Here is a 27,956-nt window from a genome sequence, read left to right as displayed (position 1 = left end):
TGCCGTGAGGTCAAGTGTGCTGTGTGGGAAGTAGGAGGCAAAACGTTCTGATGCTGGTGACTCGTGAAGACGGAGTATGTTCCTCAGTGATCTATTTGTTCAGTCACGTGGTCAGCTGAGGTGCAGGCCGTTGTATTTCTAGGAAGGTGGGGGGAGCAGCGTTGCACTGTGTGAAGATGCACACCACCTAATAACCCTGGGTTTTCCTGCTGAATTTTAGCAAATTTATGAGGAGGCATGTCTATCTCACACTTAACCCCTTCCATACGGTGCCGCACACGTAGGCGTCATGGGGAGCGAGTGTATTCGCGAGGCTGCCATATCGCGGCACCGTATGGAAGGGGTTAATATTTAAAGTACTTGGTGCAAGTTTCCTGGGTCTGCCACAGCGATAATGCGAGGTAGGTGGTGAAGCCCCCCCCCCCCACCATCCTTGAAACAACCAGCGTTGCACTGAAACTCCTGAATTTTTAGAGATTTTCTTCACAGAATGTCTTGGCTTAAACAGGGTCACTACAGCAGCAATCTTGTCACATTCGATTTCACGTCCACTACCCATAGCCAGCAACACATATGCCAAACCACTGAGAATTTGTAAAATCGAAGGCAAAGTGTGGAGCTCCAAGAAAGTGATCCTCCCCCTGTTGAAATTCAAACGGCACAGAGCCTGGAAACCCTGCATGACCTGGTGGTAGCCAACCTTGGTCTCACTGCCAAGCATACAAAAAAAAATCTCTGGTTCGCTTGGGATATTGAGGGCGAGGGACTTCCAATTTGTAGCCTAAGTATTGATGTCTGCATTATCGCGTCCATGCTTATGGTGGCTATTGTAGGTATGGTACTATTGACCATAGTCTAGTTTTTGTGGAGCTGGAGATAGGTCAATGGATATAAAAATCATAATTTGAGGGTGGAAGGCTGTAGGTTGGTTTGTAATGTTTCTTGCTCTATCCAGCCTGGTAACCCCTATCGTACTTCTCAGGCACCTCATCTCAAACTTGTTCAAACTCCTCCTCTCTTATGTTCTATGTTTCTGCCCCATACAGTGCTGTTGGCACAATCCTTCATGCAATCTCCTAAACATTCATTCCCAAAAGTTTTTCTCTTTATACTTTTTAATCACCCAAGGCATTTAGGGCCCTTTCACACTAAGCAACTACTGACTGTCACTAGTTGCCTACCATTATTTTAAATTGAGCCTTTCGCACTACTTCACTGCGGTTGCCCAGTTGTGCAACAGGCTATGGCTGCTGCCCGCTCCGGTAACCAGTGACAGTCACTGGGAGTTGCAAAGCCAACAGAAACACCACCTCCATTGATGCCATTCTTTCAACTAATTAGATAATGAGAGAGGATTCCACAACTCGGTGACAGTCACTGGTTGCTTGCAGTTGCCCGAGACTTTCACACTAGGCAACTAGTGACAGTAACTAATTGCCTAGTGTGAAAGGGGCCGTACTTGGTTCTCTTAATCAACATTCCAGGTCCATTCCTCCCTTTCCCGCCACATTCGCACCCAAATCTCTAAAGCTATCCAATTCCTCCTGTCTCTTTACTCTACTCCAATTTGCTGCCATTAGCCAAGGAAAATTAAATGCAAAACTGATTGAAAGTCTTTATTGCAAGTCCTATAAAAAACATCTTTTCATTTAATAAGAATCATTCCCATTTTAAAAAACTACATTACTATTTAATTTCAAAACCCCCATTTGAAATTAGTAAAATTCAAATATATATTAATTTTGTTGAATATCAATCAGACAAAATTATTGAACAAGTAGTTTTGGGTGTTAGAAATTTCCATTGCCATGATTAACAGTAAAATTTAATAAACAAACTCTAGCAAAATTGGAAGGTACCTAATTTTTTTTTTTTTTTTTTTAAGAACAGCCCCATTTGTTTTAAGAGTGAGAATTACAGGTACTTGGCTGTAGGCCAAAGCCATCACATTTGAGCTATGTACTTTGACAGCATGAGTCAACTGTAGCAAGGAAAGAGACCGAGACATAGAGAGAAAGAAACAGACAGAGGAGGAAGAGAGATAGACAGGCATATATAGCGAGATGAACAGACATAGCATGAGACAGACGAAGACAGAGAAAATATAACACCAGATACCAGTAACAATAGGATAACTTGCTATGGTGTGTCAACAACCTCCACTAGAAAAATCTTTAATACTGCCCACCATCACCACTTCCCTTCTCGCATTCCTGCACTGAATGGCCTACCGGGTCCGGCGCTTGGCCTTCAAGCCAAAATTTTCATAAATCAACCTTCTGGCATTCCTGCTTTAGTAGTCTACTCCACTTCAGACTCTATTTTTTTCAGAGCTGTACACCAGCTTTGATTATGTCCATCTTCCCATTTCCTTTAAGTTAATAGACCACCCTTACACTGTTGGGAATCAACCTGAAGCTGGTGAGCCGCTACGCTCCCAAAGGGATGTCACCGAGGTCAAAATTTTTTTTTAGCATTTGCCAGAATGAAATGACATCCTTCCATATGGAAAGTGCTATGTGAGGGAGGTCTGCCTCCTTCACTTCTGATTGGGTACTACACAGATGCATGAAATAGCTTGTCATTATTTATATAAATAAAATGTACCCATTCTTATAAAAGGGGTCACTATACATATTTACATCTCTTCATGAATCCATTCAAATATCAAAAATATTTTACATGCTTGAGAACAACACACCTGCCTTTACAATACTAAAAGAAACTCTAATTAAAATTTAAGTTCCATATCAGGAGGTAAAGGTGAAAAATATCTCTCGATCGTCTTGGTATCAACACCTTCAAGGTTTGCAGGGTTCCAGGATGGTTTCTGATCCTTGTCAACAAGTACAGCTCTAACCCCTGAAAAGTATAAACAACTGTAAACAAAGTAGAAACTGTGGAAATGTCTAATAATGTCTGTCTTATCATGCCTTTAGTATTCATAAAGCATAGGACAAGGAACTATTTAGTTAATGTTAATAGAAACAAACTGAGAACTTGCACATCAAGTTAATGATCTTTATCAAGCTCTGATGATAAGTCCAAGGATGAAATAATAAAAAATTCTTGGTCTTATTGGGAAGAACAGAAAAGAAAAAACTCCAGTTTTCAATGTCTTAATTGTAAAAAATGCACACAAAACATACCAATCATCATTAGACAATCACGAAACAATGACGATACAGAATGGTTCACTCGAACAACTCCATCAAAACTACCACTAATACCTCAACAGGAAGCACATTAGAGTCTACAATGTTAGTTCTTCCTCTATGGGTAAAGGTGAGAAATAATACAGCAATTTCTCTGCTGTGACTTCTGGTAATGACTTTGGATTCCATGAGGGTGGACTGTCTCTTTGTAAAGCACACACTCCTAAAGTTTACAAAGTAGAGGTCTTGTAGTACATGGCACCTCTTATGTAACATTCCTCTAAATTGTCCTATAAGAACTAGATTCTGGCTGGTTGATGAGACAGACCTACCTCAAAATCAACTGGTTGGAACGAGTGTTAGTACTATAACAATAAAAGTACAATTGAACATAGTGAAGAATAGGCATAATTAGAAAAGGATTGAGATTATTTTCTATTAGTGATACTTTGACATGAATACATTTTCTGGGCTGTAAAATTGTAATCTTCAATCTTATGTAAAAATTAGGCAAGATATAATTCTTATTTTTGGCCTCGCAATGTTAAGTAGGTAGTACAAGCATTTGAATGCGAGTGCAGCGAACTAAAATACCATTTAGTAGTCTATAAAATTCTAAAAATAGGAACTGCGAGTGTGGGAATTAAAAACAAATATTTGATATTGTCTGAAACTCAATGTTGTACTGATTAGGTTTCACAAATATTGGTTCTGTAAAAAAGAAGTATTGACTATCCAGTCAACATCCTGGTACAGGAATATTTCCCTCGTCCCTGTATTCTTCACTTGTTTGCTTCAGTATTAGTATTAATAATACATTAATTACTTTGGCATTTAGCTGTATTTCATACTTTACCAAGCTTGCTATGAGTGTGTGTGACCATAACTACACCTCTCTGCCACCTTGTTCAGTATATTTGGAGACCTATACTTTACCACCTCTATGGCTCCACTTTTTTGTAGTCATATCATTGCCAGGGATGGAGGTACTGGTTATTAAAAAAAAAAAATACCATATTGCATATTCATTTAAATGTACATAAAAATAACAATTTGTACAAGCATGTAATGGTACTGTGAGACAGATGATGATTCCATTTAATGTCATGAACTCCCATATCAGGAGGCTAGGATGGTGCCCCTAACAGAGGACTTTGTAATGCAGAATTAATTTAAACATGCTCTTGGTCTAATCCACTCATGGCAAGGTTTACACCACTGTCACCTCAACCTCTGTTGCAAGTAGCAATGCCATATACATGGAGAAATCATCTCCCCGCTGCCTATCTTCAAAGTCCATCAACACCTTCTCCTCCAACTGGAGGTGGAGGCCTAAAGGAAGGCTATTCTGTCTCTGGACTGGATCCATGATTTTTTAATAAATTTGACTGTATCTTGTCTTACTTTTCGTACACATAGCAGACAGCTGGTGACTGCTCCATCTCCTACTATTAAAAGGAAGTAACATAAACAGTCCAACACTAACAACACACCAATGTTTCTCCAAAGAAAGACCTAATAGAGGACTGAAAGACTATTGGGAATGCAGGTTTCCAGTCAGTGGTATTTGGTAATTTATGGTCAATAATCAGTACTTCTATCCTTGAGCACAATATTGTACCAAAGAGATGGTAAAGGAGAGATTTAAGAAGGGCAGTAGAAACAAAAAGTGTAGCATTCTTTTTTGGGTGGAGTCTCCAACCATAAAGGAATGCTGCATGACTCTGGTCCATAGGGGATGTCCTTAATACCCCTAAAATATTGACTGCACTAAAGTTATGCAGTCAATACCCTGTACAGGGTTTCCAGCCAGTGAAACTCAAAGGGAACAGTCGCTATCATTATATACCATGAACTTCTTCCCCTCTTATAAGGAGAGTAACCAAGTGAAGGCATCCAAGCTTATTTCCCTCTTTATCTTAGCTCCTCATGGATGGAGGGTCATCCCTGGCTCCTGCCCACCCACTGCTCAGGTCAGAAGCAATGCAGCAAGATATTTTTATTATCTCTTGAGTAAATGCTGCTGGTAATGACGCCATACAATTTGAAAACTTGTATGTTAATAGGAAAGATTTTGTTAGCAGTGTGTAGATACCAAAAGCAATTTCATGGTCAGTACAATCTGCAAGCTAAATGCCATTATGCAACCACAACTTAGCAACATTGATATCAAGCCAGACTTCAAGTGCAAATCTGATGGTCACATTTTACCTCTAAGAGGTCCAACAGATATCAAACTACTTTCATAAAGTTAATTCTCTGTCTGCAGCTAGTGGTGAGAAGTAATGTGCCAGCTTCTCTTTTGTCACATCTGCCAAGATTGCTGGCTGCCAGTGAGGAGAATTGTCCTTATCTATGAGAGTGGCCCTCACACCTTTAAAGGATTAACAGTCATCACGTAAATGACAGTTCATGACCAAAAAATACATTCATGAAAATCATTACACTGAAAGAAATTTATATATTATTGTGAAACCATTTCATGTAGTTATGTGGTAATGCTATAAGATACAAAGCTCATTCACTTTACACCTTGTGGATATAACTGACCAATTTCTGAAGCAACATACATATACATATACCATGGCTTTTTCCCCCTTACAAGGGGGGTAGCCAAAAAGAAAAAGGCACAAAATCACTCTCACCCATTCCATCCCTGAATACACTCCACACCCCTCCACCCTCCCTCTTATCTTAGCACCTCCTGAATGAAGCATCATAAATGAACATAATGCATATCTACATTTAATTTGATATGTGTCAAACCATGACACTGCTCAATCAATCTCCCAGCTCTCTCATAAAGGTGACCCAGAACTCCCAGATAGTAACAGGCACTGGAATGGCCCATGAGTCACTTATGGAATAGATACTGTGTTGTCTAAATATGGTAATAGAACACATCTTACATTGCCCTACTGTGTTTTTTGTGTGATGATTACATCTGGGGCAGTCTGAGTCTGTGAGTAACTTTATTCTGTGTTGGAAATGTTTTAATGCTGGATGGGGTGGCCTAATTGCAGTCATGCCAGTGTGGTTTTTGCTTGTCATAGGAAGGATTTCTCAGGTGGACTTATGTCTGGGAAAGTCCAATGCAGTACAATTTGAGGATCAGTCTTGAAGTGCTTGTTTTGTGATCTGTGCATATACTTTGTGTATTTCGAAGTACAAGTTCTTGTTTATACATCAATGTTTAAGTAGTGTCTTGCTTTTTTTTATTGTGTTAGCATTATGTTGTGAGAGGGATGGGTGGGATTGAAGGCTTTTGAGTAGAATCTTGTGCCATTCATTTTCATGTATTCCACTATCAGGATAAGTTTTCTGAATGAAGATGTTTTATTGGGGTGGTTTTAGTGCATCTTAATGGTTTTTTTTTGTGTTGTTTGTATGATATCTTTTCTTACTGTAAGGAACCATGCTGTGGAGATAGTTGAATGATGCTTTTAGGAGCAGTTTGTGTACTAATAAGCAATTCTTCTTGACAGCCAAACCCTATGCTTACTATTAATCTTGGTATGTTTATTTTCTTGTTGATGTCTACTGTTATGTTCTTGACGTATGAGTACTAACCGAAGAATATGTGCATCAAATATGCGATCCACAATATTAGGGCTTTTACCCAATAGTATAAGCTTGCCATTCAATATAACTATTAAACGATTCTTTGGTTCATGATAATCTGAGGCAAGTAATGTCACTGATGATTTCTAAGGGGAGGCTGGTTTTCTCTTCTGTATCAGGCACTTTTATATTCTTCAGATATGATTGGAGCTGTTTTATAGTAACTGTACTGTGCTACTACTGCGTATGTAGTAGCTTTGAAGTTATTCTCTGGATATGAAGAAGGGGGGTCACTCGTGAAGAGGTTAAACAATGCATGTGACGGTATTTACCTAATTGTAGTACTGTATACAGGAAAGGAGCAATGTTAGTTGGATCCAGTCCTCTCCAATTTATCATACCTAGCCTCAAATTCATGTATTGCATCTTATTGAACTCTATTGTACAATCTTTTGGTTCCTGATAGTTGGTTGTTTTTGGATACTCTGTATTCTACCAGCTAAGAAATTTGTTAACCGTTTCTTGTCATTTTTGTTGTTGCTCTCTGTAATTTCTCAATCTGGCTTATATCTACCACTTTGTAAGGGACTATACCACTGCTGTATATTCCAATCTAGGCTGGATTAGAGTTTCAGATTTTTTCACCATTTTATATTCCACACCAACCCATACATCTCTGTAACATTCTTAGCAATTTGTTTGTTAGGTGGTAGCTTATCCCTTATCAATACTCCAAGATCTCACTTCCCATGGAATTCAATGCTGATTTTTTTTTTTTTTTTTTTTTTTTTTAGCTATTTCCCATTTCTATTACTACTTTGTTTTGCATTCTCTAGCAGTGAGATTAACTTTCAACTCTTGGCAACAAGCATACATGTTATCTAAAATTTTTTGCAACAAACTACAGTCCTCATTGTATCTAACTTTTCTTGTAATCTTCACATCATTTGCAAACATGTTAGTGTAGCTTAATGTACCTTCCATCATGTCATATAAATAGATAATAAACATAACAGGAGTTAGTACTGTCCTTTGTGGGATCCTGTTAGTCACTTTCTTCCATCCTGACATCTTATTTTTTATTACTGACCTCAGGAAACCTTCCCTCCATTCAAAAAGTCTATCTCTTTAGTCCATCAATAAGTTCCAATTTCCATAGTAGTTGATTGTGAAGTAGTTCATCAAAGGCCTTCTCTAGAAAGTACACACAATCAACCCAGGCCTCTCTCTCTTGCAGTACATCAATCAGTAGTTTCTCTTTACTTCCTCCTTTATAGATCAGTACTATGTTAGTCCTCTTCCACCTGTGCAGCAATGCTTCTATAAGTGAACTCACAAACTGTGAATCTTGTCTGCTAAATGATCTCTGCATTCTTCAAGTATCAAGTTAGCAATCTCAATCAATCTATTAATCTGTTGCTCCAGGTCTCTCATGCTCCCAGCAACAGCCACTGGACAGGCCCATAGGTCACTCAAGGAAGAAATATTGTGTTATCATCTATGAATAATTAGTATGGGGCAGGGTAAGGTGAAGTATTCAGTGTCCTCTGTGTGATGGTTGCATCTAGTGCAGACCTATTCTGTGCTGGGATGTCTTTGTGATGGATGGTGCCCTGAACAATGTGTGTAGTGTGGTTCTTGTTTCTCTTGGGAAGCATCTTTCTGTGGGAATGATGTCACTGGTATGGTTAGGGGAACAGTGCTCAATCTTGAAAAGCTTGTTTTGTGATTTGGGTGCAAATATGCCCTTGTGTGGATGTACTGGGTGGTACAGGTAAACCATTGTGCTGGTGTTCTATCTTAAGCAGAGTGGATGTGTCCTTTGATTTAGCCATATCCCTTAAATAGAAAAGGCATTTTGATATGTTTGCATATGTTATCCTGTTTAAGTCCTTAAGTTCTGAAAGGGCATTTCCTGTGGATGAACAGAATCACTTGGTATTGACAAGAATAATATATGCCACCATTTCTGAACAAGCTAAACAAGCACCTTTTGGGTGATGGTGTTTCCTGCAACAGAATAAAAATGTGACTACTAGAATTAACATTGTTCAACTGTGCCACTTCTGACTTTGTTAACTCTTCCTTTCATTTTAGTTCCTGGGCTATTTTTGTAATCTTTATAGGATTCTCTTACAGCCAAAGAGGTTAGGGCCTGAAAGCTAGGGCTGGACCCAGTGGCTTAGAACATGAACAGCTGTGTAATACAAACCCAAGACAGTATAAACAAAAAAGAATATCTATATACCAAGGGCTTTTTCCTTTTTTAGGGGAGGTAGCCAAGTCAAAAAGCACACACCCACTCTCATCTATTCCAGACCCATCCACCACCCTTTCCTCCTTCTCATATCAGCTCCTTATTTAAGTCTATATAAGAAAATGATTGGGAGAAACAAAATTTAATATCAACTCCTTTATCCTTGTGCTGTTCCTTCTCTAAATACAATGAATTGGTATTAGTCAAAACAAAGCCTATAAAAAAAAATACACCACCACAACAGAATTGACAGCTGGTATTAATGAGCTCGCAATACTATTGTCTTACTAAATACATAAAATTTTTAAAAACTACTTCCTATATGTCTATTCCACATGCTATTAAATCTAGATTAGGCCACTTTTTAACTTCCAGTATGAAGTAAAGAGCCAAGAGCATTTACCTTCATAAAAGTCATGATCTTCACAACACCTCTGTGTGAGACGATACTCCATGGCCAAACACTCCTGCAGTGTGAGGTCAGCACCTCGGGTGATTTGCTCGTGAGTCACTTTGAGGGATGTGGGTGACATTTTACTGAGGATTGACAGATTCTTCAAGGCCCATTCCGATCCATCCTAATAAAAGAAACAATAATAAACAAAAATAAATATCTTAAGAAAGTAATTTTCCTCCTTACAAGGGGGTAGCCAAATCAACACATGCACCAACCCTATACACACATCAAAAAACCCATTCACTTTCCCTCTTCTTGGTACCTCATCGATGAAGGGTCATCTGTCCCTAACAACACCACTAGTCAGAGGCAATGTAGCAAGACACAGCACTTCCACATCAGGGCCTGACAGCTGAAGCTGGGTTATCCCCTCTACTTCATCATGGTAACCTTCCCCCTTCATCCATTTGAGAAATTTAAGAACACAAGAAAAACATACCTTTGAATGCATCATATCCTAATCCATGTACTCCTATCTCTCTCCCTTACTCAACAGACATTATTACTGCATCAAATCCTTTCACCTTGTCCATCCTCCTCATTCTTGGGCTTCAATTTTAGTTCCCTACCTCTTTCTGCTTGCCACATTTTTGCTCATTTGGCTTCGGCCATTCTTTCTACATGCTCAACTTGTTTCAGCTTTTTTTTTTTCCTTATCAACTTTATCTGACAGCTTTCTTCCCACCTCCAACTTTCCACCTTACTTCCGCATTTCTCACTCTATCCTTCCCTGTGACCTTTTTCTTATCAACTTTCTCTGACAGCTTTCTTTCCACCTCCAACTTTCCATATTACTTCCGCATTTCTCACTCTATCCTTCCCTGTGACCCCATAACTTCTTATCACTTAATCTCACACAAATTTAGGCTCCTCCTTTCTGCCTTCCAACTCTAAATAAACAAACACCTGTAAATACATAAACTTCCCTTCAGATGCAGTGACACTGTATCTACAGCTGTTGATTTCCTCCAAAAACTCCTTTTCAACATCTTCAAAATATTCTATCAATCTTCAAGAAGGAGATAAGGAAAGGGAAAAGTTTTAGGTAAATAAAAGGGAGTAAGAGAGGGAAAAAGTGAGAAGGGGAAATGGAACAAGAGGAATAGAGGATAGCATTACATAACTGGAGGGTGAGACAAGAGAAGAAAGGGGAAGACAAAGGACAGATAGTAGGGAAGAAGGATGAAGTGGGAGACCAGGGAAGATGAAGAAAAGGGATTAAGCAATGGGAAGGTGGAAAAAGATATATACTAGCCAAATTACCCACGCATTTCTGTGAGTTCATGAATAATCCCTGACCTAACCATACCCCACCTAACTTTAACCCTTAACACTAACCAAATTTTTTTTTTTTTTTTTTTTTGGAAATGAAATATACCTGTAGTGATAGGGTATCAGAATATATGGTTATGGGGGTCTGTCTCCAAAACTCTAGGAGTTCGTAAACACACAAACAAACAGACAAATGAATGATAGTTATCCAAGTACATACATACATATACCAAGGCTTTTTCCCCCTTACCAGGGGGGGTAGCCAAAAAGGACAAGGCACAAAAACATTCCCACCCATTTCATCCCCGAAAACACTCCACACCCCTCCACCCTCCCTCCCATCTTAGCACCTCCTAGATGACGGGTCATCCCTGCACCCTGTCCACTGCCCTGGGTCAGAAGCAGTGTCGCAGGACACAGCACATCCACAGCAAGGCCGCTTCATTAAATCGGCGACCCCCCCTCTCCATCCCCCCATATAAAGGAGAGGACGGGGAGAAATCCCTTCGGCCTGTGTCAAAAATTTTTGCTTACACACACTACCTCACCCCCTTTCCCCCGTCCAATCCACCTCATGCATCACAACATTTTCCATATACAACCATTCTCCATTCACCCCTGTCTTCTGTCCTCTCCCATCCTTCCTCAACCGACATTCCCCTCTTCCCCAAAGCCCCCTTCACCCCATCCATCCATCTCATCCTAGGACGTCCCCTCATGTTCACTCCCTCCACATCTGCCTTCCATACCTCCTTTACTAGTCTTTCTTCACTCATTCTTTCCATGTGTCCAAACCATCCTAATACTCTTTCATCCACCCTATCTTCCAGCTCCCTTTCCACCCCTGTTTTCCTCCTCACTTCCTCATTTCTCACTCTATCTAGCCTAGTAACCCCCATCATACTTCCAAGACACTTCATCTCAAACACATTCAAGTTCCTTCTCTCTTCCTCTCTCATGTTCCATGTTTCTGCTCCATACAGTGCTGTTGGCACAATCACTCCTTCATACAGTCTCCTCATAGCATCCATTCCCAGATTCCTATTCCTCATTACACTTATCCAAGTACCTTGGGTTATAAGGTTTCAGAATATATATGGTTATAGGGGTTTATCTGCAAAAACCTAGGAGGAGTTTGTGAATAATCTTTAACCTAACCATTGTAGTGGATTGTTAACACTACATGATGAACGGTACTTGGCCGTAAGAGAAGAATTGAAACAAACTTTATATATTTTTGGAATCGCTTATTGCATTTCCGTCCGCGATAAAATCAAATCAAAATAACCAATATTTCAACATTTGGTAAAATCATACAATCATTTTATATTTACATGCTTTCTCCTTACAAAGCCTATCATGGTTTGTGGCAACATTAGTTTCACAAATATAAATAATATGGATACATACAATGGTTTGTTTAATCATATTAATTTTTGTCACAAAAATGCTACATGCGTCAAGGGGAGACTACAGTAGTGGCGTGTTATCACACCATACCACACCTAACTTTAACCCTTAACCCTAACCAAAATAATTTTTTTTTTTTTTAAATGAAATATAGTTATCCAAGTACTTGGAGTGATAAAATATCAGAATATATGGTTATGGGGGTCTATCTCCAAAACCCTAGGAGGAGTTCGTGAACAAACAGACAGACAGAGGCTACTACTTTATTATAGTATATATATATATATATATATGTATATATATATATATGTATGTTTGTATATATATATATATATATACATATATATATATATATATACATATATATATATATATATACATATATATATATATACATATATATATATACATATATATATATTATATATATATATATATATATATATATATGAAGAAAAACCACCAGGGAAAATAATAAATTGATGACCAAGCACTTTTGTCTATTTAGACATCCTACAAGGTACTTGATGTACCCTGAGGATGTCTAAATATATGAAAGCACTCTGTCATCAATTTATTATTTTCCTTGGTTTTTCTGCATATTTAGAATCATAAGTTGATGTGATTTCTCATGCACACACACACATAAATATATATATATATATATACATATATATATATATATATACAGTAGAAGCCCGATTTAACGGATATCAATTTAGTGGAAGCTCAAATTAGCAAACTGCAAATAGCAATAACGAAAATGCTCAACTTAGCGGAAATGGTCCGCTAAGTTGACCATTTTCCGCTAGCTGGCCAGACGCGCGTCTACGGAAATAGCTCAATTTAGCGGGAACGGTCCGCTAAGTTGAGCATTTTCCGTCAACTGGCCACATGCGTGTCTCAGAGTCCAATGTTACCAGATGTTACCAGATTGTGGTGGTGGAGTCAAGGAAAAATTTATAATTTAGTATTTTGGAGGTATATAAATATATATATATACAGGTAAACGTCGACTTACGATGGCATTAGGTTTCGATAGAGCCATCGTAAGACGATCTCATCGTAAGTCGATCCCCACTCTGTTCCGTGGTCACTGTACCTAGCCTACCTGTATATTAACCACCAGAGATACTGAATATAGCCTATTAAACATGTACAGTAGTTTATTTAATTATTTTTATCCTTTTTACCATATTCAAACACTATAATATGTATTTTCAGTACGGACTTAAATCTCGCGGGCAGCAGCCAATGCCAGCCGTACGACGTGACGTAATAATACTCGCATCATAAAATATAGTCACCGCTTATATCGATCGTTCTCTCTTTCACCCGCGAATTTTGAAAACCACAGAGAATGAATCATTTGAGAGAATGTAAAAACACAGGGGCGACTACAATAAATATAATCAAGACGCCTACGTGTGCGGCACCGTATGGAAGGGGTTAAATTATCATATCGTCGTCGTCGTCGTCGTCATCGTAAAGTCGAACAATCGTAAGTCGCGACCATCGTAAGTCGACGTTTACCTGTATATACTATCTATAATATATATACAATAATATATAATTCAGTATATGTATAAAGTATAATTGTAGCAGAAATATATTCAAGTAGAAATAGACGGTATAATAGGAAAACAAAATGATGAAACAGTAAGTTGATGGGAAAATTCAAAATCAGTACGCGAGAGTAATCACCACGAAAAACACTTCTATAACAACGAACTACGTTTTCTGCAACAACACAACAATAACGCTCACTATCCAAAAGCCAACTGCCCATTCCTATTAATTGCTAGAATTATGTACATCGAACCAAACACGAAGCTATGACTAATATTTCCCGAAATTCACAGACAGCTCATATCACTGTTACATGACACACACACACACACAAACGTTGCAACAAATTACTGCATGTTGCTGTTCGTTTGCAATTCACGATTGTGCTGCCTATAATTCACTTACAATAATATATATACTGTATGTGTGTGTGTACACTAGGGAATTTTTAGGTAAGTATCATTTTTACAATCCGCTCTGGCAACACTGTTACACCAACGCTCACTCGCTCAATTTAACGGAAAATTCACTTTAGCGGACTGGACCTTGGCTGAATTAGTTCGTTAAATCGGGCTTCTACCGTGTATATATATATATATATATATATATGGTCTAAAAATTTTAATCTTAACATACTTCCCTTTTAACTTATATATCCTGACTCACCTTCTGCAAGCGATCTATGATGCCTTCCACAGAATCAGCTGAGAAACATTCCTCAATCTGTGGAAGGAAAGGCTTGAGGGAGAAGTCTTTATCTTTTTCAAAAGTGGCAGCATTGTGGAAGTCATTGAGGACCTCTGACACATCCTCGGGGTAGGGGTTCTCTAACTTCAGAAGTGTATCTTCAAGTTCTGGCAACTTGACTGCATCACATACATGTGTAGCCACCCCAGCCTTCAGAACATCGCGACCCTTAAGGCGGTGCCCTTCCAGGAATGAAACCAAAAACACAATAATTTATTTTACAGCAACTTCACATATCTAAATATAATCTATATATGCAAAGTAGACAACTTGGAAAAAGTAGACCACTTTTTCCAAGTGGTCTACTTTGCATAAGTGAACACACGTACCTGTGTTCTTATTAGCACACATATATATATATATATATGGAGAAAAGTGGGAGGTGAGCCAGCTGTTGTTTGCGGACGACACTGCGCTTGTGGCAGGATCGGAGGAGGCATTGAGGAAGCTGGTGACAGAGTTTGAGAGAGTGTGTGATAGAAGAAAGCTGAAGATAAATGTGGGTAAAAGTAAGGTGATGAGATGTACAAAGGGTGAAAGTGGTAGTAATCTGGAAGTGAGCATTAAGGGAGAGCAACTGGAGGAAGTGGATAGTTTTAGATATTTGGGTGCATATGTGGCAGGAAAGGGTGGAGTGAAGGTGGAGGTAGAATGTAGATTGAGAGAAGCGAGTAAATGCCTTGGTGGTTTAAAAAGTGTAATGAGGAATAGGAATCTGGGAATGGATGCTAAGAGGAGACTGTATGAAGGAGTGATTGTGCCAACAGCACTGTATGGAGCAGAAACATGGAACATGAGAGAGGAAGAGAGAAGGAACTTGAATGTGTTTGAGATGAAGTGTCTGAGAAGTATGATGGGGGTTACTAGGCTAGATAGAGTGAGAAATGAGGAAGTGAGGAGGAGAACAGGGGTGGAAAGGGAGCTGGGAGATAGGGTGGATGAAAGAGTATTAGGATGGTTTGGACACATGGAAAGAATGAGTGAAGAAAGACTAGTAAAGGAGGTATGGAAGGCAGATGTGGAGGGAGTGAACATGAGGGGACGTCCTAGGATGAGATGGATGGATGGGGTGAAGGGGGCTTTGGGGAAGAGGGGAATGTCGGTTGAGGAAGGACGGGAGAGGACAGAAGACAGGGGTGAATGGAGAATGGTTGTATATGGAAAATGTTGTGATGCATGAGGTGGATTGGACGGGGGAAAGGGGGTGAGGTAGTGTGTGTGAGCAAAAATTTTTGACGCAGCCCGAAGGGATTTCTCCCCGTCCTCTCCTTTATATGGGGGGACGGAGAGGGGGGGTCACCGATTTAATGAAGCGGCCTTGCTGTGGATGTGCTGTGTCCTGCGACACTGCTTCTGACCCAGGGCAGTGGACAGGGTGCAGGGATGACCCGTCATCTAGGAGGTGCTAAGATGGGAGGGAGGGTGGAGGGGTGTGGAGTGTTTTCGGGGATGAAATGGGTGGGAATGTTTTTGTGCCTTGTCCTTTTTGGCTACCCCCCTGGTAAGGGGGAAAGAAGCCTTGGTATATGTATGTATGTATATATATATATATATATAACAGGGTAGACAGAAAGGCACTGTGGGAGGTTTTGCAGATATACGGGATAGGAGGAAAGCTTTTAGGCGCTGTCTGGAGTTTTTATGAGAGTAGTAGAGCATGTGTCAGGATTAGAAATGGAGAGAGTGAGTGGTTCGAGGTAAAGGTGGGATGTGTTATGGAGAAAAGTGGGAGGTGACCAAGCTGTTGTTTGTGGACGACACTGCACTTGTAGCAGGATTGAGGAAGTTAGTGACTGAGATTGGGAGTGTGTGTGAAAGAAGAAAGTTGAAGATAAATGTGGGTAAATGTAAGGTGATGAGATGTACAAGGGGTGAAAGTGGCAGCAGACTGGAAGTGAGCATTAAGGGAGAGCGACTGGAGAAAGTGGATAGTTTTAGATACTTGGGTGCGAATGTGGCAGGAAAGGGAGGAGTGGAGGTGGACGTAGAATGTAGATTGAGAGAAGTGAGTAAATGCTAAGAGGATGCTAAGAAGAGATTGTATGAAGGAGTGATTGTGCCAACAGCACTGTATGGAGCAGAAACATGGAACATAAGAGAGGAAGAGAGAAGGAGTTTGAATGTGTTTGAGATGAGGTGTCTGAGAAGTATGATGGGGGTTACTAGGCTGGATAGAGTGAGAAATGAGGAGGTGAGGAGAAGAACAGGGGAGGAAAGGGAGTTGGGAGATAGGGTTGATGAAAGAGTATTGGGATGGTTTGGACACATGGAAAGAATGAATGAAGAAAGATTAGTAAAAGAGGTGTGGAAGGAGTGAACACGAGGGGGCAACTTAGGATGAGATGGATGGATGGAGTGAAAGGGGCATTGGGGAAGAGGGAATGTCTGTTGAGAAAGGACGGGAGAGGAGTGAATGGAGAATGGTTGTATATGGATGATGCTGTGAGGCATATATATACATACATATACCAAGGCTTTTTCCCCCTTACAAGGGAGGTAGCCAAAAAGGAAAAGGCATAAAATCATTTCCACCCATTCCATCCCTGAATACACTCCACACCCCTCCACCCTCCCTCTTATCTGAGCACCTCCTGGATGACAGGTCATCCCTGCACCTTGTCCACTGCCCTGGGTCAGAAGCAGTGTCGCAAGACACAGCACATCCACAGCAAGGCCGCTTTATTAAATCGGCGACCCCCCCTCTCCGTCCCCCCATTGCATAAAAGGAGAGGATGGGTAGAAATCCCTTCGAGCTGTGTCAAATTTTGCTCACACATACTACCTCACCCCCCCATCCACCCGCCCATTCCACCTCATGCAATCACATCATCCATATACAACCATTCACCCCTGTCTTCTGTTCTCTCCCATCCTTCCTCAACAGACATTCCCCTCTTCCCCAAAGCCCCCTTCACCCCATCCATCCACCTCATCCTAGGACGTCCCCTCATGTTCACTCCCTCCACATCTGCCTTCCATACCTCTTTTACTAGTCTTTCTTCACTCATTCTTTCCATGTGTCCAAACCATCCTAATATTCTTTCATCAACCCTATCTCCCAGCTCCTTTTCCACCCCTGTTCTCCTCCTCACCTCCTCATTTCTCACTCTATCTAGCCTAGTAACCCCCATCATACTTCTCAGATACCTCATCTCAAACACATTCAAACTCCTTCTCTCTTCTTCTCTTATGTTCCATGTTTCTGCTCCATACAGTGCTGTTGGCACAATCACTCCTTCATACAGTCTCCTCTTAGCATCCATTCCCAAATGTCTATTTCTCATTACACTTTAATCCACCAAGGCATTTACTCACTTCTCTCAATCTACATTCTACCTCCACCTTTTCCTGCCACATTTGCACCCAAGTATCTAAAACTATCCACTTCCTCCAGTCGCTCTCCCTTAATGCTCACTTCCAGTCTACTGCCACTTTCACCCTTTGTACATCTCATCACCTTACTTTTACCCACATTTATCTTTAGCTTTCTTCTATCACATACTCTCCCAAACTCTGCCACCAACTTCCTCAATCCCTCCTCCGATCCTGCCACAAGCGCAGTGTCGTCCGCAAACAACAGCTGGCTCACCTCCCACTTTTCTCCATTTTCTTTAACCATCTCCAATCCCTTGCCCACTACTCTTGCATTTACCTCTCGCACCACCCCATCCATGTATAAGTTGAACAGCCAGGGCAACATAATGCATCCTTGACGAAGTCCCACCTTTACCTCGAACCACTCACTCTCTCCATTTCCAATCCTGACACAAGCTCTACTACTCTCATAAAAACTCTTGACAGCTCCCAGAAGCTTTCCTCCTATCCCGTATATCTGCATAACCTCCCACAGTGCCTTCCTGTCTACCCTATCATAAGCCTTTTCCAGATCTATAAAAGCCCAAAAAACATCCTTCCCCTTTCCTATAGCTTTCTCACATATCTGTCTTACCACAAAGATCTGATCTACACAACCTCTACCTGTCCTAAATCCATACTGTTCCTCACCAATTACTCCTTCTGTTCCTCTCCTAATCCTCTCAATCAAGATCCTCCCATAAGCCTTCCCAACTACACTTAACAAGCTAATCCCTCTGAAACTACTACATTCACACTTGTCCCCTTTTCCCTTGTAAAGAGGAACTATACAGGCACTCCTCCAGTCCTCCAGCACTCTACCCTCTCTCCAGCAAACATTAAATAACCTCACCAGCCAGTCCACCATCACTGTATATATATATATATATATATATATATATATATATATATATATATATATATATATATATACAGTATGGATGGGGGTGGGATGAATGTTGGGTGGTCATATGGTTTAACTTGGCCAAGCCCCACTATAAGGGGGAAAAAATGTTTTAGTATATGTCTGCCCTTGTTTCTTGTCTAGTTTGCATCCTGTATGAAAGTATTCTCAATTCTGATATTATCATCTACTAAAAAAAAATTCAAGACCTGTATAAAATCTGATACTAATAGAAAGTGATAAGGGCATACTACATTAATTTCTTCTTTTCAAAAACCCCTCCATCAGGTAGCATCATTACCCTATTTGCAAGGAGTTTGTGACATCAATTTTTGAGTAAATTGTCCCATTTTACAGAAAATATACTACAGGTATTATATTTTTGGGAGTTTTCTTACAACTTCTTTCCAATATTTGGTATCTATTAGGATTTCCTTGCTAAATATTTTCCAATCTGTCATTACCTTTAACCCCTTCCATACGGTGCCGCACACGTAGGCGTCATGGGGAGCGAGTGTATTCGTGAGGCTGCCATATCGGCGTCTTGATTATATTTATTGTAGTCGCCCCTCCATAATGACATTATTTCTAATTCTTTTGTAATCGCATTTTCTATGGTTATCAAAATTCACAGGTGAAGAGAGAACGATCGATATAAGCGGTGACTATATTTTATGATGCGAGTATTATTACGACACGTCGTACGGCTGGCATTGGTTGCTGCCACCGAGATCTAAGTCCATGACGCCTACGTGTGCGGCACCGTATGGAAGGGGTTAATAAGGTTTTTAGACCATACAAAAACAAATGTGACGGGTTTTAGTTTCATCATATAATTAGACAGAATGAAATTTCTACAAAATAAACCTCCAAAATTCCAAAATGACAATAAAATTTACTGACCTGTTAGAGCCAAGTACATGCCCAAATTACCCCCTATTCTTGGCAGGAAATGTGATCCCCCAACATCTGGGAAGAGGCCAATAGCAGTTTCGGGCATGGCAAACAATGATCGTTCAGTGGCGATTCTGAACATACCATGGACGGATAACCCAACACCACCTCCCATTGTTATGCCTGTAATAACAAAGTATCCTTAAATATCAAATATACATTGCAACAGAAAAGATCGGTAATTATCAATCTAAAACTCATATATAATCCAAGAAAATTAAAACACCTAGGTTAAAAATTCAGAGACAGCATATTATTGACTTCTAAATGTTACATATTGCAGGTCTACATCCAGAATACAACACTAATTTCATTCAACTTATATTTCTGAAGAAATTACCTGAACATGACATGTAGCTAATCCTTCAATTTTAACTTTGATAAATGCTAATGTATTACACCTCCATTATCATCCAAATAAATTGTATTTTCAGTCAGGTACTCTCCATTCCTTACCATCAAGTAATGCTATATATGGGATCTCCAGAGTACCAATGAGACAATTCAAATAATATTCTTCCCGGAAGAAATCTTTGGTTATTGGGTCTCCTTTCTTCCCACCTTCTGTTATGGAACGCACATCACCACCAGCACAAAAGGCCTTTTCTCCAACACCTGAAAGTCAAGAAGAATAAAGATTACATTAATCACTCTGTGCTTGTCCATGCAGAGTATTTATTCTTGAGAAATAATCAATTGATCCATTACCCTTCTTTTGTAGGAGACCCATGGTCCCTAGGTAGCTGGTTATGGCCACTAATTCAGCCTGCAAGTCACTCAGTGAGGAATTCTTTTACTGTTCTATGTAGGGTGTGAGTAAGGGACAATATAGTATTAAGTGTTCTGTGTCAGTTGTATCTTGGGCATTTGGCGTCTGGTGCTAGGCCAATTTTATATTGGTGTTGTTTTACCAAAGGGTGCACTGCCTGACAGGAGTCATGCTAGTCTCATTCTTGGAATGACAATAACTGTTGCCTTAAGTTTCACTGACTGGAAACCTACAGCCCCACAGTGTATGATCAATATCAACACCCTCAACTCTAAAATGAAACTTCCCAGCATCTCCTACTTATTAAAACAATTTATCAATACATACAGTAGTTTAGGAACTTGCTAATTACCTTTAATTATTACCAGTGATTTATTGTTTTCCCATTCTTGCAGCTTGGGGTAAATAGTGCGAACCATCCCAAGGTTGAGAGCATTCAAAGCCTTGGGACGATTTAAAGTAATCAACCCCTTGTTTCCAATATCTTCTAATAATACATCAGGACCTGAGGAACACATCCTACGGACCAGTGGCACTAGGGATTGATGACGTTGGAGAGAACACCCAAGGATCTTCTGAAGAATGGTCATTCTGTAAAAGATAAGAATAAGTGAGACTATATGTACAAGTATTTTCCCAAACCAAAAATGTGAAATTCATAGAACAAGAGAAGGAACAGCTACAACAACTAAATTGAGACATTACAAAATAAGTAAGCAATAAGAAAAAATCAACCAACCAATCAATTCATTGCCCTCAGGTCTCTCTAGCAGGGGAACCACAACTCCCAGGTAGCAAGCAGTGGCCGTTAGGCTGGCCCATGGGTCACTCAGGAAAGAAATACAGTACAGCATTGCTGTCTTGGGATTGTTAAAGTAGGACACTGTATGATATGTTCAGTGTCTTCTGTGTGATGATTGCATTAAAGGCAATTCGACCCTGTGTTCAGGCCTATCCTGCCTTGATATTGTCTTTGGGCTGGATGGTGTGTGTATTTACCTACCAGTAGTTGTAGTTGTATTTTTACAGGAAGGGGAGCTATGCTCGTGGTGTGTGTGCGTATATAAATATATATATATGTATAGGTATATAAATTAGGAAGGGGATAGGGGTAAGTGGAAAATGGCTGTGTACAGATGATATTTTGACACAGCTCAAAGGGATTTCTCCCCATCTTATCTATTTTCCATATGAGAAGACAGGGAGGGGGTTGCCACATAAGTGAAGTAACCCTGCTGTGTATGTGCTGTGTCTTGCTGTATTGTTTCTGACCCAGCCAGTGGGCAGGAGACAAGGATGACCCTTCATCCACAAGGAATTAAGATAAGAGGAAAACAAGGGTGGTGGATACGAATGGGTGTGTGCCTATGACTTGGCTATCCCCTTAAAAGAGGGAAGAAGCCCTGGATGTATAAATTGTATATACATACATATATATATATATATACATAAATACAAACACACACATTCAACCGATGGTGCCTTTGTAACATAATGAGACTAGTGGGTTTAAGTTGAGAACTCTAGCATAAAACAGTGTACCCACTTTCATATGATATTTCATGTGGGAGGATTTTAGTTTTTAGGTGTGGGTTTTGGTGATTCCTGGGAACCATGCATATGAACTGTTTGAAAATTGTAATTAAAGTTTGCTTCTGTTGTCCAAACATACTCCACTCCCATCTACCCCCTTCACTCCCTCTTATCTTGGCACTTCCTGGATGACGGGTCATCCTCGCATCTCACCCACTGCCCTGGGTCGGAAGCAGTGTAGCAAGGCACAGTACATCCACAGCAAAGGCAGCTTCATTAAATTGACAACCCCCCCCTCTCCATCCCCTCATACAGAAAAGGAGAAGACAGGGAGAAATCCCTTTAGGCTGCATCAATTTATTTTTCACACATACTCCCTCATACCCCACCCACTCCCCCTCATGCATCACAGTATCATCCATACACAACCATTTTCCATTCACCCCTATCTTCCATCCTCCCTCAACAGGTATTCCCATCTTTCCCAATACCCCTTTTACCCCATCCATCCATCTCATCCTAGGTTGTCCTGCATGTTCACTCCTTCCACCTCTGTTTTCCATACCTCTTTTACTAATCTTTCTTCACTCATTCTTTCCATATGTCCAAACTATCCCAATACTCTTTCATCAACCCTTTCTCCCAACTCCCTTTCCATCCCCATTCTCGTCCTCACCTCCTCGTTTCTCACTCTATCCAGCTTAATAACTCATACCATACTTCTCAGGCACCTCATCTCAAACACATTCAAACTCCTTCTCTCTCATGTTCCATGTTTCTGCCCCATACAGTACTGTTGGTACAATGACTCCTTCATACAGTCTCCACTTTCTCCCCTTGTACATCTCATCACCTTACTTTTACCCACATTTATCTTCAACTTCCTTCTTTCACACACCTTCGCAAACTCTGCCACTGACTTCCTTAATCCCTCCTCTGATCCTGCTACAAGTGCAGTGTCATCATCAAACAACAACTTGCTTATCTCCCACTTTTCTCCATTTTCTTTAACCATCTCCAATCCCTGACCCACTACCCTTGCATTTATCTCTTGCACCTCCTCATCCATGTATAAATTGAACAGTCAAGGTGACATAACATATCCCTTACAGTCCCACCTTTACCTCAAACCACTCACTCTCTCCATTTCTAATCCTAACACAAGCTCTACTACTCTCGTAAAAACTCTTGAATGCTCTTAAAAGCTTTCCTCCTATCTCATGTATCTGCAATACCTCCCATAGTGCCTTCCTGTCTACCCTGTCATAAGCCTTTACCAAATCCATAAAAGCCCAAAAAACACCCTTAACTTTTCCTAAAGCTTTCTCACTGTGATCTATGCCAGTGCCCACAAACAAGCGAGATTTTTTCCACAAAATTCCCACAAGGAAATCTGGAGACATTTTTTCCCACGAAAAGAAAGAATTATTATATACACAAATAAATTCATTGCAACATACAGTATAATTTGCTCACAAAACATCCCATGTGAGCAAATTTCTCACATGAATTTGTGGAAAATTCCCACAAAATGGCATCTCTGTGTCTTACCACAAAAATCTGATCCACACAACCCCTAACTGTCCTAAAACCACACTGTTCCTCATCAATTACTCCCTCTGTTCCTCTCAATCAAGATCCTTCCATAAGCCTTCCCAACTACACTTGACAAGCCGATCCCTCTGAAACTACTACATTCATATTTGTCCCCTTTTCCCTTGTAAAGTAGAACTATACACATACTCCTCCAGTCCTCTGACACTCTACCCTCTCTCGAACAAACATTAAATAACGTCACCAGCCAGTCCACCATCACTGTGCCTCCTTTTTTCAGATATTCTGCATGACATCCATCAAACCCAGGTGCCTTACCTGCTCTCATCATCTTAATAACTGCCTTCATGTCATCTTTCCTTATTTCTCCTCCATTTTCCTCACTCATCAGTGCTTCCCACTGCAACTACCTTTCCCTCCCTATCCTCCTTTGCATTAGGAACTCCCTAAAATACTCTGCCCATCTTCCTCTTACTGGCAGGGATTACAGTATATTGCTTAGGTGTTTACCTGAATGAATCTTTTTACAGTATCTCACAGTAGTCTTCTGGAAGAGTCTAAGCTCAATTGGCAAAGTTGTTTCTACCCACTTCCAAATTAAATATACTTCCTGACAGTTTGAGATTTCTTGTCTGATTTACACTCAATATGAAAATTTTGTCACTTTTGATTGTCAATTCCCTTTAGATTCTTCAAGACCTGTATCAAATCATCCCTAAGTCTGTGCTTTTTTTTTTAGGAAAATAGATTCACATTTTTTGGTAAATTTTCACATGATTTATTTCTGATATTTGGAATCCGTTTTGTGGCTCACCATTGTACTTTTTTCAATCTGCCAATGTCTTTAAAGAGATTCAGTGACCGTATGGAAATGGTGGTATATTCCAAATGTGAACATCCTAATGATTTACATAGCTTGTTAATGACAGATGGATTTTTAAATTCAAAAGATTGTACAGTCTTAGAATCTAGTTTGCTTTCTCTGAGGTGAAAATACACTGCTTAGATGACTTCAAATCATTACTGATAATTGTGCTCAGATCCTTTTCACTATCCACTTTTGTTAATGAATTTTCAAATACCTTATAATCATACTGTTATTTCTACCTATGTGCATAACCTTACATCTACTTACTTGGTGTCTAGGTATATTAGAATTAAAGAATACATAAATACAATTAGGTGAATGCAAGGTAAATGCTTGGGTTAAATTTCATTAGCCACTTTTCAGACTACTGCTATAGTTCATCTAAATCTTCTTGAATATCTAATTGGTTAAGTGACCATTTGCCATTCCACACAGCTTTGTTTCATCAGCAAATTTGGACACAATAGATGTCAGTCCATGGTCACTTACATATAATAATAATTTAATTGTAATATGAATAGATGTGGCTCAAGAATGAAACCCTGATGAACTCTACTCATAATATTTTTCAATCTAGAAATTTTGCCATTTAGAACAATTCTCTATTTACAACTGTATAATCAATTACTAGTCCAGAATAAGTTACAACTTATTCCGTGAGAAGCTAATTTTAAATTTAGCAAGTAGTCTTTCGTACAGGTCAGTATAGTATCAAAAAAGCCTTCACAAAGCCCAGATATAGTAAATCTACACTCTTTCTTTTGTCATAATTTGAGATAACTGTGTTGTAGAATTTAAGTAGGTTAGTCACGCAATTTTTTTATATAATTTTTAATGAAACAACAATGTTACAATCTTGTATTTTCATTTCCTTCAAGATTCTTGAATACCAATTGCCAGGCCCTGGTATAATAATAATATTAACTAGAATATTTCTATACAACTTATATTTTTTTCTTTATTTATATTTACAGTAATATTGTTGAATAAACCTATACTACTACTAGCTTCATTGTAATGAATCTATGAACGTTGGTCATGTCTAATCAAAACAGCAATACGAGTGTAAAAATGAAAATTCAAATAAAATTTGAAGATACATAAACAATGATTCCACTCCATATTATTCAATTCGTTCATTCAATATTTACTGTTCTCTGCCATCGACCACGTTATTAAATGCAGTTTACTGTTTCAAAATATGTTCACCTGTTGGCTGTTATCTTTCTACTTTGCTCGGAGCCATTGGTTACATCACAATTTAATTAGATATAACTGCTTGACACATCTAAAAAATATAAAAGATGTGTCTCATGTGACCTATAGTATATTATCATAGTAGTTGGATGTCTTTTCTTACCTAAATTATTTAAAATATATACCACCACCAAACTTTGTTTCTGCTACCTGTGGCAAATGGCAACCATCCACTCATGTGTCTTGTCGTCTGTTTTCTGTTGTTGTTGTCGGACCTGCTCAATTGAGAATTCGAGTTAGAAAAAAAAAATAGTAATAGTAATAATGATATCGTATATGAAAAACAGCAAAAATTATATATTGTGATTATATATATATATATATATATATATATATATATATATATATACATATATATATATATATATATATATATATATATACTTACATATATATATATATATATATTATATATTTACAGTTTATTATATATATATATATATATATATATATATATACATATATATATATATATATATATATATATATATATATATATATATATTATATGTATATATACATATTATACATATATATATATATATATATATACATGTATATATATATATATATTGTATATATATATATATATATACATGTATATATATATTGTATATATATATATATATATCACAACTAACACCACAGTCGGACGAAAGAAAGAGTTGCGTAAGCGGAACTATATATTTCGATTGCTACCTGCAATCCTCTTCAGTAGTACAAAGTGGCAGGGAGGAGGCTATCTTAAGTAGCAACCTCTTACAAAAGAAAGGGAACACGAGAAAATACAGAACATCACTGCCCCAGCCCTAGTTGACCTGAGGCTGACACGAGGTCGGGTCAGGGGGAGGGGGAGGAAGCTTGTTGACAATATTCTTGGTGATGAATAGTCCTGAAATGATGTCTGGGGTCCATTGACCCTTGGAAATATTCATCGTGGGCAGATAATCAATTAATGTTGATTCCACCATTTTCCTTCTGAACCCACACCCCGATTTGTAAATGAGATCAGATTTCTCCCAGTCCATCCGGTGATTAAATTTATCAACGTGTTGAAACACTGCTGAATTTATTTGGCCATATCTAATCGACCTTTTGTGTTCATTTAATCTTGTCGGTAGGTCTCTTCCCGTCTGGCCAATGTATGAAAGGTCACAATCTTTACATGGAAGGGAGTAAACACCTGGGATATGTTCTTCCTTCAACCTCTGGTGAACATTAACAACTTTTTTATTAATAGTGTTAGGGTAGTTATGAATTAAATTTACTTTCTCTTTGGGAAGAAACTTGGACAATTGACTGATGGACTCTGAGAAGGGGATGACTAGGGGATTTTGTCTCTCTTTCTTTAACTTAGTGGAAGGGTGTTTGAAAAAACTTGCTCTGGCTTGACTAAGGGCTTTATCCAGAAACCAATGAGGGTAGGCTAATTTTGTTAATTGGGACTTGATGGAAGTTAATTCGTGTTCTAAAAATTGGGGGCTACAAATCCTAAAGGCTCGGAGAAAAAGTCCCGAAGCTACACTCCTTTTTTTACGCAACTCTTTCTTTCGTCCGACTGTGGTGTTAGTTGTGATTTATAAATGTGTTACTACATTTCTCACCTGTGATATATATATATATATATATATATATATATATATATGTGTGTGTGTGTGTGTGTGTATTCACTTGGTCTTTTGGATCACGTGTTCAACTCGTGATCGACAGCTATTTCCCTCCTGGAAGAGAGCTCAGAGCTCGTAGGTCCGATCTATGGGTAATGCTATGTATGACCTTGCACACACACACACCCCCAACTCCCCGCCCACGAGAGTTGGAGTAACACCCCTCAGCGCTGCGATACTGATATTATTTCAGCCCCGGGCGAGGATCGAACCCGGACCTCCGTAGTGGCAGGCCAGAGTTCTAACCACAGCGCCATGAGAGGTGTGTGTGTGTGTGTGTGTGTGTTTGCTTTCAAATGTTAAATACAACACTGTGATATTGTAATATAATTGATGTAAACATTTATTTTGATAAAACTGTAATAAACAAATTAAACATAAAATGTATAGGGGTTAGTTGGCAAGACCCAACTCTCTCCTTTGTTGTACATCAACAATAAACTTATTGAATATATATATATATATATATATATATATATATATATATATATATATATATATATATATATATGTATGTATATATATACTGCAAAAAAAAAAGCCCTTCATAGCAACCATGAAAACAAACCGGGCGTTCCTGTTGGATCATCGTTTCCCAAAGGTCCAACCGCATTGCCTCATGTGCTTACGGACAGTGTGCCACCGAATGTGAGTAAGCACTGTCCAAG

General features: G+C 39.1%; 1 protein-coding gene across 4 annotated transcripts; it reads right to left on the bottom strand.

Moving 5' to 3' along the window:
* Positions 1–486: 486 nt before the first annotated feature.
* Hibch (3-hydroxyisobutyryl-CoA hydrolase) lies at positions 487–25,838 on the bottom strand. Of its 4 annotated transcripts, none has more exons than XM_076183790.1 (8): positions 25,772–25,838; positions 20,762–21,000; positions 20,097–20,255; positions 19,590–19,763; positions 14,348–14,610; positions 9,377–9,551; positions 5,367–5,529; positions 2,725–2,862 (listed from the first exon to the last, which is right to left on the bottom strand). In XM_076183790.1, exons 1-7 carry the CDS (start codon positions 25,789–25,791, stop codon positions 5,399–5,401), a joined length of 1,161 nt encoding a protein of 386 aa, XP_076039905.1. In that variant the 5' UTR covers positions 25,792–25,838; the 3' UTR covers positions 2,725–2,862; positions 5,367–5,398. The 4 variants fall into 4 exon arrangements, with proteins under 4 accessions (XP_076039906.1, XP_076039905.1, XP_076039908.1 ...); XM_076183793.1 differs by having other exon boundaries at positions 25,725–25,833; XM_076183792.1 differs by lacking the exon at positions 5,367–5,529 and adding an exon at positions 3,231–3,378 and having other exon boundaries at positions 2,728–2,862.
* Positions 25,839–27,956: the final 2,118 nt, after the last annotated feature.

This window comes from Oratosquilla oratoria, chromosome 4 (assembly GCF_046742065.1).
Source record: "Oratosquilla oratoria isolate Oo_2021 chromosome 4, ASM4674206v1, whole genome shotgun sequence".
In the NCBI taxonomy this organism is placed as follows: Eukaryota; Metazoa; Arthropoda; class Malacostraca; order Stomatopoda; family Squillidae; genus Oratosquilla; species Oratosquilla oratoria.
This window is presented reverse-complemented; position numbering and strand designations above follow the sequence as displayed.